Below are 14,034 nucleotides of genomic sequence, written 5' to 3' on the forward strand. Positions count from 1 at the left end.
TCCATGTGGCGACATGTTTCTTTGGAAATTCCATGTGGCAGAATGTTTCTTAGGCCATTTCATGTGGCGAAATGTTTCTTAGGACATTCCATGTGGCGGATTGTTTCTTAGGCCATTCCATGTGGCAGAGTTTTTCTTAGGACTTTCCATGTTGCGGAATGTTTCTTAGGACATTCCATGTAGCGGAATGTTTCTTAGGACATTCCATGTGGCGGAATATTTCTTAGGACATTCCATGTGGCGGAATGTTTCTTAGCACATTCCATGTGGTGGAATGTTTCTTAGGACGTTCTGTGAGGCGGAATGTTTCTTAGGACATTCCATGTGGCGGAATGATTCTTAGACCATTCCTTTTGGCGGAATGTTTCTTAGGACATTCCGTGTGGCGTAATGTTTCTTCGGACATTCTATGTGGCGGGATCTTTCTTATACCATTCCATTTGGTAGAATGTTTCGTAGGACGTTCCATGTGGGGGAATGTTTCTTAGGCCATTCCTTGTGGCGGAATTTTTCTTAGGACGTTCCATGTGGTGGAATTTTTCTTAGGACATTCCATGTGGCGGAATGTTTCTTAGGCCATTCCATGTGGCGGAATGTTTCTTAGGACATTCCATGTAGCTGAATGTTTCTTAGACCATTCCATGTGGCGACATGTTTCTTAGGACATTTTTTATGTGGCGGAGTGTTTTTTAGGACGTTCCAGGAATTGACTTATAGGACACACATTTCGTGATTGTGTGAGGTCACACATTCCGGTATTGTGTGAGGACATGCTTTCCCAAATTGTGTAAGTTTATGCATTTTGGAATTGTGAGATTTTCCGAATTGTGTGATGTCATACAATCCGAAATTGTGTAAGATCACACATTCTGCAGTTGTGTGAGCTCATGCATTTCCGAATTCTGTGAGGTCATGCATTCAGGAATTCTGTTACGTTATGCATTTCGGAATTGTGTGGTGTTATGCATTTCAGAATTGTGTAAGCTCACTTATTCCGGATTTGTCTGACTTTATGCATTCTGGAATTGCATGACCTCACTTATTCCGGATTTGTGGTACCTCTTGCATTTTGGAATTATGTAGCTTCACGCTTTTTGTGACCATATGCAATTCCAAAATTTTGTGAGGGCACGCATTCTGGAATTGTGTGAGGTAACGCATTTAGGAATTGTGAGGTCACACCTTCCTGAATGGTGTGGGTTTACGCATTTCAAAACTGTGTCATGCAAGGTCATGCATTCTGGAATTCTGTAAGTTCACACATTTCAGAATTGAGTGAGGTCACATATTTCGAAATTTTATGAGGTAATGCATTCTGGAATTTTGCGACCTCATGCAGTTCTGGAATTCTGTGATGTCAAGCATTCCGGATATGTGTGATGTCACTCATTTCGGAATTCTATGATGTCATGTATTCTAGAATAGCGTGACCCCCCCAGGAAATGGTGTGCTCTTTCCATTCTGACACAGTGCTCTCTGCTGCTACTTCTGTCCATGACAGGAACTGTCCAAAGCAGTAGCAAACCCCTATAGAAAACCTTTCCTGCTCTGGGCAGTTCCTGTTACAGACAGAGGTGGCAGCAGAGAGCTCCATGTCAGACTGGAAAGTTTACACCACTTCCTGCAGGGCACACAGCAACTGGTAAGAACAGAAAGACGATATTTTTAAATGGAACTAATTTACAGGTGTGTGTAACTTTCTGGCACTAGTTGATTTTTTTTTTCCCCTCTGGAGAACCCCTTTAAAGTTTGCTGTGTATATTTAAAGGGCTTTTGTAACATTATTAATATAGCACACTGCTATTAGTATCATTGCTAAGTAAATAATGTATCTGTATTACTTGAATTGTTTATACAGCAGAAGAAACTACAGAAGACATAGCATTGTTTGCAAACAGCTGGTATATCCAAATTCCAGATGAACAAATTTGTGTACCTACAGTCACTGACTACCCAAGTCCTTGTTTTCAGGCTTCTGTCCATGAGGTAAGTTTTTGCCGCAGTACAATGGATTTGTAATTAAAGAGGAAGTAGACAAATAGACCAATCCAGCCTGCTGATATCTCCCTATTGAGCAGGAGGCATACAGGATGAAGGTATATCTCTTACTTTCATCCTCAGCGCCATTCTGGTGCAGTTAGGTTTTTACTCCTTGGTCTGGTGAGACCGTTTGGAGCACTGGGGCACTGCTAGCAACACTGCCCTGTCCCCATAGCACCAATCTGCCCCTGGATTGCCTGCCCTTCCAATGATATCAATGGAGCAGGCCTGCGGGGGCGTGGGGTTGGCGCCATGGGGGTGGGGCAATGCTTACTGGACCGAGGAGTGAACGAATAACTGCAAGGGAACGGTGACGAGGATGAAAGTAAGAGACATACTTTTAAGGTGATCCTATTATTTAAAGCATGAAATCTGTTCAGCTTTTATTTTGTAATCCACACTAAAGCAAAAAAGGTTGACCTGTGATTTGGTGCTACAGACAGGTAGCCCTAAGGCCCTATTCACACATCCTGTTCCTGTCCGCAATTGCGGATCCGCAGAAAAATAGGACCAATGTATTTCAATGGACCCATACAGACATCCCTGTTGTGTACTGGGCTGCAATCCGTTCCGCAAAAAAAAAGTACAGGCCCTAGTATGGACAGTAACTGACACACCCAATACAACTCCATGGGGTCCATATTTTACGGATGCAATACGGATGAAAATTGGCGGTTTGCTTACGGATTCAAAATTGCGGATTGGAAAATATACTGATGTGTGAATAGACCCTTAGTCCGCATGTGGCAGATATTACCTTCAATGCATATATTATTATTGTCATCATAACTACATAGGGGAAGGGACTCATCTCCATTGCTGGGTCGGTGCTTGGGAATAGACCGGCGATGTGTGCGGGAATCAGGTGTTGGTTCAAAGAAAGGACTGTGGCACCGGCATCCCCGCGCCGGTTTGTTCATGTAAAAAAATGAAAAAAGGGATGTAACTGATGGTGCTTTCACTTTAATAAAAAAAAATCCATAATAAAAGTTTAACCCCTTAACGACATCGGGCGTAAACTTACGCCCTCGCGCCCTGGTACTTGGCGCATCAGGGCGTAAATTTACGCCCGATGTTTCCCCGATCGCTGCGTGTTCGCACACAGCGATCGGGGAAGATGGCCTGCTATAAATCATAGCAGGCCATCATAGCTTCTCGGCACGGGGAGTGGTTAACACCCCCCGTGCTTACGATCGCCGCTATTGGCTGATCAATTCAGATCAGCCAATAGCGGCGATTTGAACCTTTCCGGGTCATCGGTGACCCGATGACCCGGAAAAAAATGGCGGTCGGTGCTGTCCGAGGACGGCACCGACCGCCATTACTGGCCGGCCGGCCGTTCACGGCGATCGGGCCGGTGGCACGGCGATCAGAGTCCCACAAAATAAAAAATACCTGCCCTGGACCCCTCAGCTAGGTAGCTGAGGGGTCCAGAGAAGGTATTTGTACATTACTCACCTGTCCCGGGGTCCTGATCAGCGTCTTCCGGGTTCGCGGCATCCTCCGTCATTCCGTTCGGTCTTCGGGTCTTTCCGGCGGTCCCCGTCATCTTCTTTCGGCTATTTTCGGCTCCAGCCTCGTCATTTTCCGGAATTTGCGCTCTGCTGCCCTCTAGCGGCTGATATGTGTAATACACTTATCAGCAGCTACAGGGATGTTCAGAATGTAGAAAAAGTTTTTTTTTTTTTTCCAAATTTTTTTTCTTTCTATTTTCCGCACCCTATCGCCGCTGAGTGTTGATCAGCATCGCACGAAAGTGCGCTGCTAATCAGCAACTCCTCCTTTTTGGCGTAGGGTGTTTTTTTTCTTTATTCTACTGCCACGGTCTGCTGATAAGTGGCGCACATAAGTGCGGCATTTATCAGCAACTCCTTTGTTGGCGTAGGTTTTTTTTATACTTACTGTAAAAAAAAAACACGTAAAAAACACTACATTACACCACACTACATTGAATAAAGTTTGACACTACACCACTACATACCCCATATACCAATCCCCATATAAAGATGGCCCCCAGGGTGTTTTCGGCGTCAGACGCATACGTTATTATTGCCTCCGACACCGAAACAGCCAGTGAGGATGAATGGGGGGATCCTTCTTTCCTCCATTCATCCTCATCCTCCTCATCATCCGGTGACGTGTCTGGGGGTAGCGTAGCGTACGCTGCCCCCCAGACACGTCTTTTCCGCCAGTACCGTCCCAATAAGAGATCACGGTATGGTGTGAAATTCTACAAACTCTGTGAGCGTACCTCAGGGTACACTTACAGATTTAGGGTACGTGCACACTGCGGAATGGCGAAGGATAACCCTTCGTGCATTTCGCAGCTCGCACCCACCGGCGGACTGATGCGGGCGTGCGTCTCCGCCCGTGTCATAGACTCCATGTTATGCACAGGCGGATTCCGTCGTCCATCCAAAGAATGAATACGTTGGACGGAGAGCGGAATCCGCCCGTGCATAGAATGGAGTCTATGACACGGATGGAGACGTGCGCCTGCATCAGTCAGCCGGCGGGTGCCAACTGCAGAATGCACGAAGAGTTATCTGTCGCGATTCCGCAGTGTGCACGTACCCTTAGAGTGTATGTAGGAAGGGACACCCGAATGCAGCCCCCAGATGCCCCCTCCCCCCCCATCCTTGGAACAAGTGGGAAGATTGTCCGGGAACTGATCTTCCCACTGCTGGATAAAGGTTACCACCTGTACGGGGATAACTTTTATACCAGCACCCCCCTCTTCCGGTCCGTCACTGCCCGAGTTACTGTAGCTTGCGGCACAATCCGAAAATATCAGAAGCAGTAATAAAGCCCTAATAATTAGTAGCCATATAGCGGACCCAGCGCTTCTGGATATGAAGGACCCCGGATCGCACCAGGACAACATTTTCCAGGTGACGTCCCCCACACTGGAGAAAGGGAGACCCCAGAAGAAGTGCAGAGTGTGGCGTAACAGGGGGATCAGGAAGGACACCATTTTCCAGTGTGCCACCTGTCCCGATCCCCCCGGCCTCTGCATACTGGATTGCTTCAAGGCGCACCACACGTCATTGGGGTTCTACATTATCTAAATTCTGTCCCTTATTCCTATTTCAGGGGTCACGTTGATCCAGGGATTAGTCTGATTGCCATTATGGAGTCGGGAAGGAATTTTTCCCCTGTGATGAGGCTACTGTCGTCTGCCTCACGAGGGTTTTTTGCCTTCCTCTGGATCAACACAGATAGAATTTGATGGACACCTGTCATTTTCAACCTTATAAACCAATAGTTGGCCTAATACCCCCAAATAAATTAGAATTGTCCCTTTTTCCCCAGCTAAGTAGGTATGGCCGCCATTCCCATTAGAGGATGCCATGATGCAATTGACAAAGCTTCTGTGCGGCCAGGACAGTAGAAACCCCCCACAAGTGACCCCATTCTGGAAACTACACCCCATAAGGAATCTAACAAGGGGGGCAGCGGGGATATGGCCCCCTGGTGACGGCCACATTTGGGACGTGAAAATGAAAAAAATGGTATTTTTTATTTTCTCGGCACATTCTACGTAAGTGCCCGTCACCAGTGGGGTCCATATCCTCACTGCACCCCTTGTTAGATTCCTTATGGGGTGTAGTTTCCAGAATGGGGTCACTTGTCGGGGGTTTCTACTGACCTGGCAGCACAGGAGCTTTGTAATTGCGACATGGCCTCCATCCTCCATTCCAGCCTCTAAATGGCGCTCTGTCCCTTTGGTGGCTTGCCCTGTGCCCATATGGCACATTATGCCCACATGTGGGGTATTTTCATACTCAGGGGAAACTACCCTACACGTTTTGTGTTCATTTTCTTTTTTAACCCCTTGTGGAAATGGAAAAAATCAAGGCTAGACCAACATTTAGTGTAATTTTTGTAAAATTTTTACTCTAAATCATTAATCTTGTCATGATTTTTTCATTTTCACAAGGGGCTAAAAGATAAAAAAAAACAATAAATGTGTAGAGCAATTTCCCCTGAGTACGGAAATACCCCACATGTGGACATAAAGCGCCATGTGGGTGCAGGGTAAGCCTCCGAAGGGAAGGAGCGCCATTTGGATTTTGAAGGCTGGATTTGGATGGAATGGATTTCGAGGGGCCATGTTGCATTCAAAAGGCCTCTGTGTTGCCAAGACAGTTGAAACCCCCCACAAGTGACCCCATTATGGAAACTACACCCCTCAAGGAATGTAACAAGGGGTGTAGTGAGCATATGAATTCCACTGGTGACGGGCACAAATGTGGAACAATGTGGCGTGAAAATGAAATATTACATTTTTTACACTATAATGTTGGTTTAGCCTTGAATTTATCATTTTCACAAGGGGTTAAAAGAGAAAAAAACACACAATATGTGTAGAGCAATTTCCCCCGAGTCCGTAAATACCCCACATGTGGACATAAAGCGCCATGTGGACGCAGGGCAAGCCTCCGAGAGGAAGGAGCGCCATTTGGATTTTGGAGGTTGGATTTGGCTAGAATGGATGATGAACACCATGTCGCATTTACAGAGCCCTCGTGCTGCCAAAACACTGGAAACCCCCCACAAGTGACCTCATTCTGGAAACTGCACCCCTCAAGGAATCTAACAAGGGGTGCAGTGAGGATATGGACCCCTTGATGACGGGCACATTTGTGCCATGAAAGTGAAAAAATGAAATTTTTTACTTTTACGTCACATTGTTCCACATTTGTGCCCGTCACCAGTGGGGTCCATATGCTCACTGTGCCCCTTGTTAGATTCCTTATGGGGTGTAGTTTCCAGAATGGGGTCACTTGTCGGGGGTTTCTACTGACCTGGCAGCACAGGAGCTTTGTAATTGCGACATGGCCTCCATCCTCCATTCCAGCCTCTAAATGGCGCTCTGTCCCTTTGGTGGCTTGCCCTGTGCCCATATGGCACATTATGCCCACATGTGGGGTATTTTCATACTCAGGGGAAACTACCCTACACGTTTTGTGTTCATTTTCTTTTTTAACCCCTTGTGGAAATGGAAAAAATCAAGGCTAGACCAACATTTAGTGTAATTTTTGTAAAATTTTTACTCTAAATCATTAATCTTGTCATGATTTTTTCATTTTCACAAGGGGCTAAAAGATAAAAAAAAACAATAAATGTGTAGAGCAATTTCCCCTGAGTACGGAAATACCCCACATGTGGACATAAAGCGCCATGTGGGTGCAGGGTAAGCCTCCGAAGGGAAGGAGCGCCATTTGGATTTTGAAGGCTGGATTTGGATGGAATGGATTTCGAGGGGCCATGTTGCATTCAAAAGGCCTCTGTGTTGCCAAGACAGTTGAAACCCCCCACAAGTGACCCCATTATGGAAACTACACCCCTCAAGGAATGTAACAAGGGGTGTAGTGAGCATATGAATTCCACTGGTGACGGGCACAAATGTGGAACAATGTGGCGTGAAAATGAAATATTACATTTTTTACACTATAATGTTGGTTTAGCCTTGAATTTATCATTTTCACAAGGGGTTAAAAGAGAAAAAAACACACAATATGTGTAGAGCAATTTCCCCCGAGTCCGTAAATACCCCACATGTGGACATAAAGCGCCATGTGGACGCAGGGCAAGCCTCCGAGAGGAAGGAGCGCCATTTGGATTTTGGAGGTTGGATCTGGCTAGAATGGATGATGAACACCATGTCGCATTTACAGAGCCCTCGTGCTGCCAAAACACTGGAAACCCCCCACAAGTGACCTCATTCTGGAAACTGCACCCCTCAAGGAATCTAACAAGGGGTGCAGTGAGGATATGGACCCCTTGATGACGGGCACATTTGTGCCATGAAAGTGAAAAAATGAAATTTTTTACTTTTACGTCACATTGTTCCACATTTGTGCCCGTCACCAGTGGGGTCCATATGCTCACTGTGCCCCTTGTTAGATTCCTTGAGGGGTGTAGTTTCCAGAATGGGGTCACTCGTGGGGGGTTTCCAGTGTCTTGGCAGCACGAGGGCTCTGTAAATGCGACATGGCCCTTGAAATCCTTTCCAGTGAAATTCAGCTTCCAAAAGCCAATTGGCGCTCCTTCCCTTTGGAGGCTCGTCCTGCGCCCCCTTGGCACTTTATCGCCACATGTGGGGTATTTCCGTACTCGGGAGAAACTGCGCTACACATTTTGTGTCTTTTTTTTCCTCTTATCCCTTTAAGAAAATGAAAAATTGAAGGCTAGAACAACGTTTTAGTGTAAAAAATAAATTTTTCTTTTTTCACGCCATATTGTTCGGAAAATCTGTGAAGCACCTGTGGGGTCCAAATGCTCACCGCACCCCTTGTTACATTCCTTGAGGGGTGTAGTTTTCTAAATGGTGTCCCTTTAGGGGTCTTTTTCAGGTTTTGGCACCCCAGAGCCTCTGCAAACCTGAAGTGGTACAGTCAAAAATGACCAAATATAACGGAGGCATTGAAATTCACTAGGCGCTCCATTATATCTGAGGCTTGTGGTTGCGTCAAATAGCGCAATAGGGGTATTTCTATAAACTGCAGAAACGGGGCAATAATTATTAGGGTGCATTTCTCTGGTAATAGGTTTATAATTATGAAAAATATTGGATTACAATAAAATCTCTGCACAGAAAATTAAAATTTTCAAATTTCTTACACACTTGGCTTTTATTTCTGTGACTCCCCTAAAGGGTTAAAACACTTTCTGGATATGCTTTTGCAGAGTGTGGGGGGTGCAGTTTCTGAAATGGGGTGCTTTGTGGGGCTTTCTAACATACAGGCCCCTCAAATACACTTTTAGGCTGGGTTCACACACACTATATTTGAGGCTGTATTTGGTCCTCATGTCAGGTCCTCATAGCAACCAAAACCAGTAGTGGATTGAAAACACAGAAAGGATCTGTTCACACAATGTTGAAATTGAGTGGATGGCCGCCATATAACAGTAAATAACGGCCATTATTTCAATACCACAGCCGTTGTTTTAAAATAACAGCAAATATTTGCCATTAAATGTCGGCCATCCACTCAATTACAACATTATGTGAACAGAGCCTTTCTGTGTTTTCAATCCACTCCTGGTTTTGGTTGCTAAACAGCCTCACAAATACAGCCTCAAATATACATAGTGTGAACCTGAACAGGTCCCTAAAAATATCTGATTTTGAAATTTTACTGAAAATTTGGAAATTTGCTGCTAATGTTTTAAGCTTCCTATTGTCTAAAAAAAATGAAAGATCGTTTAATAAATGCCGCCAACATAAAGTAGACATGTTGCTAATGCTATTTAATATATAATTTATGTGGTAAAACCACTTTCTGTATACGCAAAAAAGTTTCAAAGTTGGAAAAATGCAGTTTTTCACATTTTTTCACATTATTTGGGGTTTTTTCATAAAGATTCGTTATGAGTATCGACTCCAATTTACCAGAAATGTAAAGTACAATATGTCACGAGAAAAAAATCTCAGAATCAGCCGGATAGGTAAAAGCATCCCGAAGTTATTAATGAATAAAGTGACACTGGTCATATTCATAAAATTTGTCTCTGTCATTAAGGCCATTTCAGGCTCTGTCCTTAAGGGGTTAAAATCCCCCCCTTTCCCATTTTATAAATAAAAATAACTAAACAAACATATTTGCAATCACCAGGTGCGGAATCACCCAGACTATTAAATTATGGCATTCCTGATTCTCCAAGGTTAAAGGCGTAAGCGGAAAAAAAAGCCGAAATGCAAATTGCTAGTTTTTGGTCACCTCAAATACGGAATTTTTTTTATAAAAAGTGATCAAAAAGTCGGATGTACACAAGCAAGCTTCCAATAGAAAGTAAGGATAATAGCGCACAAAATGATACCTCAAATAGCCCCATAGACCAAAATATAAAGGACGGTAAAAGAGCAATTGTAAACACATTTAGTTTTTTAGAAAAAAGGTTTTACTTTTTAAAAAGTAGTCAGATAAAATAAGTGTTATATGTTACCTATTATTGTAATTGTACCGACTGGACGAACATAGATAACATGTCAGTTTTACCATTGGATGAACAACGTAAACATGAAACCCCCCCAAAATGTAAACTTTTTTTTTCTTTCAATTTCACCACGCAAATAGTTTTTGCAGCACATTTTAGGGAAATTCTGTAATTGTCACAAAAAATTAGGGCTCATGTGGGTCTGTAGGTAAAAAAATGCAAGTGCTATGGCCTTTTAAACACGAGGAGGAAAAAACAAAAGTGCATAAAGTGGCTCTGGAGGGAAGGGGTTAAAGGAGAAGTGCGGTGAAAATTTTTATTAAAGTATTTAATTGCCCCCCAAAAGTTATACAAATCACCAATATACACTTATTATAGGAAATGCACATAAAGTGCTTTTTCCCTGCACTTACTACTGCATCAAGGCTTCACTTCCTGGATAAAATGGTGATGTCACTCCCAGAGCTGTGCGGGCTGTGGCTGCTGGAGAGGATGATGGCAGGGGGACACTGAGGGACACAGGGCACTGGAGGGACCTCTCCAGCAGCCAAAGCCTGCACAGCTCTGGCAGTCGGGTCATGATATCACCATTTTATCCAGGAAGTGACATCACCATGTTATCCAGGAAGTGAAGCCTTGATGCAGTAGTAAGTGCAGGGAAAAAAGCACTTATGTGCATTTCCCATGATAAATGTGGTGCACTGCTGCTAGCCTCGACCAGTCACTTGCCAGGTGGTACTGTGTGACGCCACTACTGTAGTGGTTGGTCGAAGTATAGTTTAGCCAGATGATGTACTGTCGTGACGCCAGTGCCAGGTGGGCACACAGGTATGGAGGCACACCTGCTTTTAGTATAGTGTGGCAAACTATACCCTTTCCCCTGTGCTCGTTGACCTGCCTGGCTGTGAGAGGGTTCCTTGGGTGCTTATGACGGTGGTCCAGAGTGGATTTGTGACCCACCCGGACTGTTGATACTGCCACCCACAGAAAGTGAAGATGACCCAAGAAAGGTGCAATTACTACGACGGTGTTTAAGTAATAATCACTTGTTACCACAAATAAACTCTTCTTTACTTTAGGAATACTTGGTACAGTAGTATACAGTGTACTTTTGACTTGACAATATACTTTGGACTTGACTAACAAGAGTTGTTCTGAGATCTTGAGAGGTAGAATAGCTGTGCTGGCTTGGTTGCGTGCTGAGAAGTAGAGTGAGTACAGAGAAGTAGAGAGGAGGATGTCACAGCCTTAACTCAAGTAGTAATGTGCTCTGCCGGAACCTAATAAGTAGAGAGAATACTTGTGCTCGTGTTTTGACTTCTTGTCTTTGAACCACCTATTGCCCCACAGTGTCGGGTGACCCATCCTATGAGGGTGACACAAGCCCCAGACCTTGTTATCTGAGTTGAGCAGAGTGACCAAGGTTTCCTGGTTGCGAGATAGAGTACGTAGGCTTCTAGCAACTTTGCTCTATTGGGATAATTTCCCTTGCTTCAGGATACTGTCCTGCACCTTTAGACTTGTTCTTGACGTGGGCTGGAATGATCTCTGACTTTGTCCTCTCTGTGCGTGTTTAGCACTGCATAGTGTGTAGAAGTGCTGCTTTCAAGAATAAAGTGTCCGTGCTTCCCATGTGTGTCTGTCCACTATCTTGCTTCAGACTACACTGGACTGCCCTCTAACAGGGGACCTGCCATAAGCCAGGGCCCAACTTGACTGCTGTAGGGACCGTTCTGGCTTGTGTCCTTTCTGTATGGGAACCAGACTAAGACTAACTAAGTGTGTGACTACACTTCCTCTCCCCATGTGACAACTTCCTACAGGGTATGTAATACCTGCTTAGAGTGGTGGAGAAGAGAGTGCATAAAAAGAAAGAGAACAGAGATAGGTGGAAAAGAGAAAAGAGCTCTCATTGGTGCACAAATCACAAACAACTATAACCCCTTGAGTACTACAGCTGTGCAATACATAGTTACACACATACTAGCGACATCTAGTGGCAAAACGTAGGTACTACTTCATTACCACTTTTACTTAGAGTACAGGATTTTGCGAGAGGTGTATAAACTAATAACACCCGTGGTGGGGGGCTATACAATACTTTAATAAACATTTTCGCTAGACTTCTGCTTTAATAAATCTAGATGTTTTCACAATTTATTTTCCATTTTTTTCATTAGCAAATCAATAACATGTCTATTAATCCAGTGATAATCATAATTCCACAACTTTTCCTTCTTGGTGTTGCAATTTCAGTGCTGAGAAGTATATAAGAATCACATATGTGCTCTGCTGTGTTTCTTTTACCTGTAGATGTAAATTACGTGTGCAGCACAATAAACCTGACAATAGCATTTCATATCACCAGATATTACTAGGAGAGGTTTATTGGTATATATTAACCTTGTATTATTTGAAAACAGGCAATGTTTCTCAAGTGTCAAGTGCTGTTACAGTTCCCCTTTCTAAGCTGCCATGAAACTATTGACCCATACTCTTTCATCGCCGGCTGCATGAATGATCTCTGCAAGTAAGTTGGAAACATTTCACATTTTTTCCTACATTACTGACGATAAGACCAATTTATTTTGTATCATTACTTGCCATACACAATTATTAGGAAAAAAAAATTGTGGATATTGCCACAAAATATTTATGTAAGGTTTTGGCAACAAGTTTTAGACTGAAACTCGTTTGGAAATTCTGATTAGATAATTTTGATTGAATTGGAATTCTTGATTAGAAAATCTGTAGAATCTGTAGTATTACCTTAAATTCTGCCAAGATTGACCCTGATTCATCAATCTGCCTGTAACCAAAACTGTTCAATTTTCCCATAATAACTAATCATAGTTCATCTTGTTACATAGTTATAGTTACTGGGATCTGGTAAAATGAAAACTTAGCTATGATTAGTTGGTGTGGGCAAAATAGAATGGCTTTGGTTTCAGGCATACTAATAAGAATCCTTGTGTAGAATACAGGTAGAAGAATGTTGAATTGGTCTATGATCTTGCATTTAGCTATGGTTGTCATTCAGACATGGACTAAACTTAAATGTGAACATGTCTCTTTAGGCAAGATGATGAAGAAACCTACTGCCGCGCTGTAATGGAGTATGCAAGAGCATGCTCTCATTCTGGTTTTCCCATCCGAGACTGGCGAGATGACTTCCCTGCTTGCAGTAAGTGCTGGTTATAAGGAAAACTTTTATGCTGTGGTTTATAATCTAATGTGTCTTCTACACAAATACTGTATACCCCTATTCAAATAGCATAGAAAATTAAGAGTATTAGTGTAAGAAAATGATCATCATAAGTGCCATTGGTGCTCACATTTTTTTGTGCTTTTCTTGCATTGTGATGTTTGAATACAGGTATATTTGGAGGTCTAATATGGGGGTCTGTGATACAGGGGGGGGGGAGTCTGATGCTGAGATCTAGGTTATACTAGGGGTCTTATACTGGAGTCTGCATTATATTAGAGGTTTGTATTACACTGGAATCTGTATTTCACTTGGTCGCTAATTCTGGAACCTGTATTGAACTGGATGTTTGGTACTGGGATCTAGCACTTGGGCCTTAATTTTACTGGAAGAGAAATAAGCAAAAAACACAGAGGGCAGCACCTCAAGTGATACCTTTTGGATGGGGATGTAGACTTTTATCCTTTTGCCCCTTGGGCTTTGTGCACATCACCCAAAATCTCTGGGGAACAAACAATCAGTAGGCTAGGTTGCTGGGCGTAGGTCAGATGTCCGGGATACTCCCCAACATTTGGGGCCTGTACTTGACAGTTCAATTAGCAGAGAAAAGTTACTGACCATATATGAGGTGCTGCCTTGGCAAAAATTTCTTGGATACAATGTAACATCAAAGGCAATTTATTGCGGAAATAGCGCAAAAAGAATAATGAGTTTTGGGGAAAACTCCTTTATCAGATCCCAAAAAGTGTATACAATTGTGCAGTGGTACTTTGTATAAATATATGTACAAACAAATAAGAAGGATTAAAAAATGTGTGCCAGACACGCCTCCTTTGGGGGCCTGG

General features: G+C 43.4%; 1 protein-coding gene across 1 annotated transcript in view; it reads left to right on the forward strand.

Annotated features, from left to right (window-relative positions):
• Positions 1–14,034, forward strand: part of OTOGL (otogelin like) — a 150,556-nt gene that overhangs the window by 32,245 nt on the left and 104,277 nt on the right. The window contains exons 9-11 of the mRNA XM_069957158.1: positions 1,859–1,986; positions 12,408–12,514; positions 13,062–13,168. Coding sequence (XP_069813259.1) covers positions 1,859–1,986; positions 12,408–12,514; positions 13,062–13,168 — 342 coding nt within the window. The remainder of the gene's footprint in view (positions 1–1,858; positions 1,987–12,407; positions 12,515–13,061; positions 13,169–14,034) is intronic.

This window comes from Dendropsophus ebraccatus, chromosome 1 (assembly GCF_027789765.1).
Source record: "Dendropsophus ebraccatus isolate aDenEbr1 chromosome 1, aDenEbr1.pat, whole genome shotgun sequence".
NCBI lineage: Eukaryota > Metazoa > Chordata > Amphibia > Anura > Hylidae > Dendropsophus > Dendropsophus ebraccatus.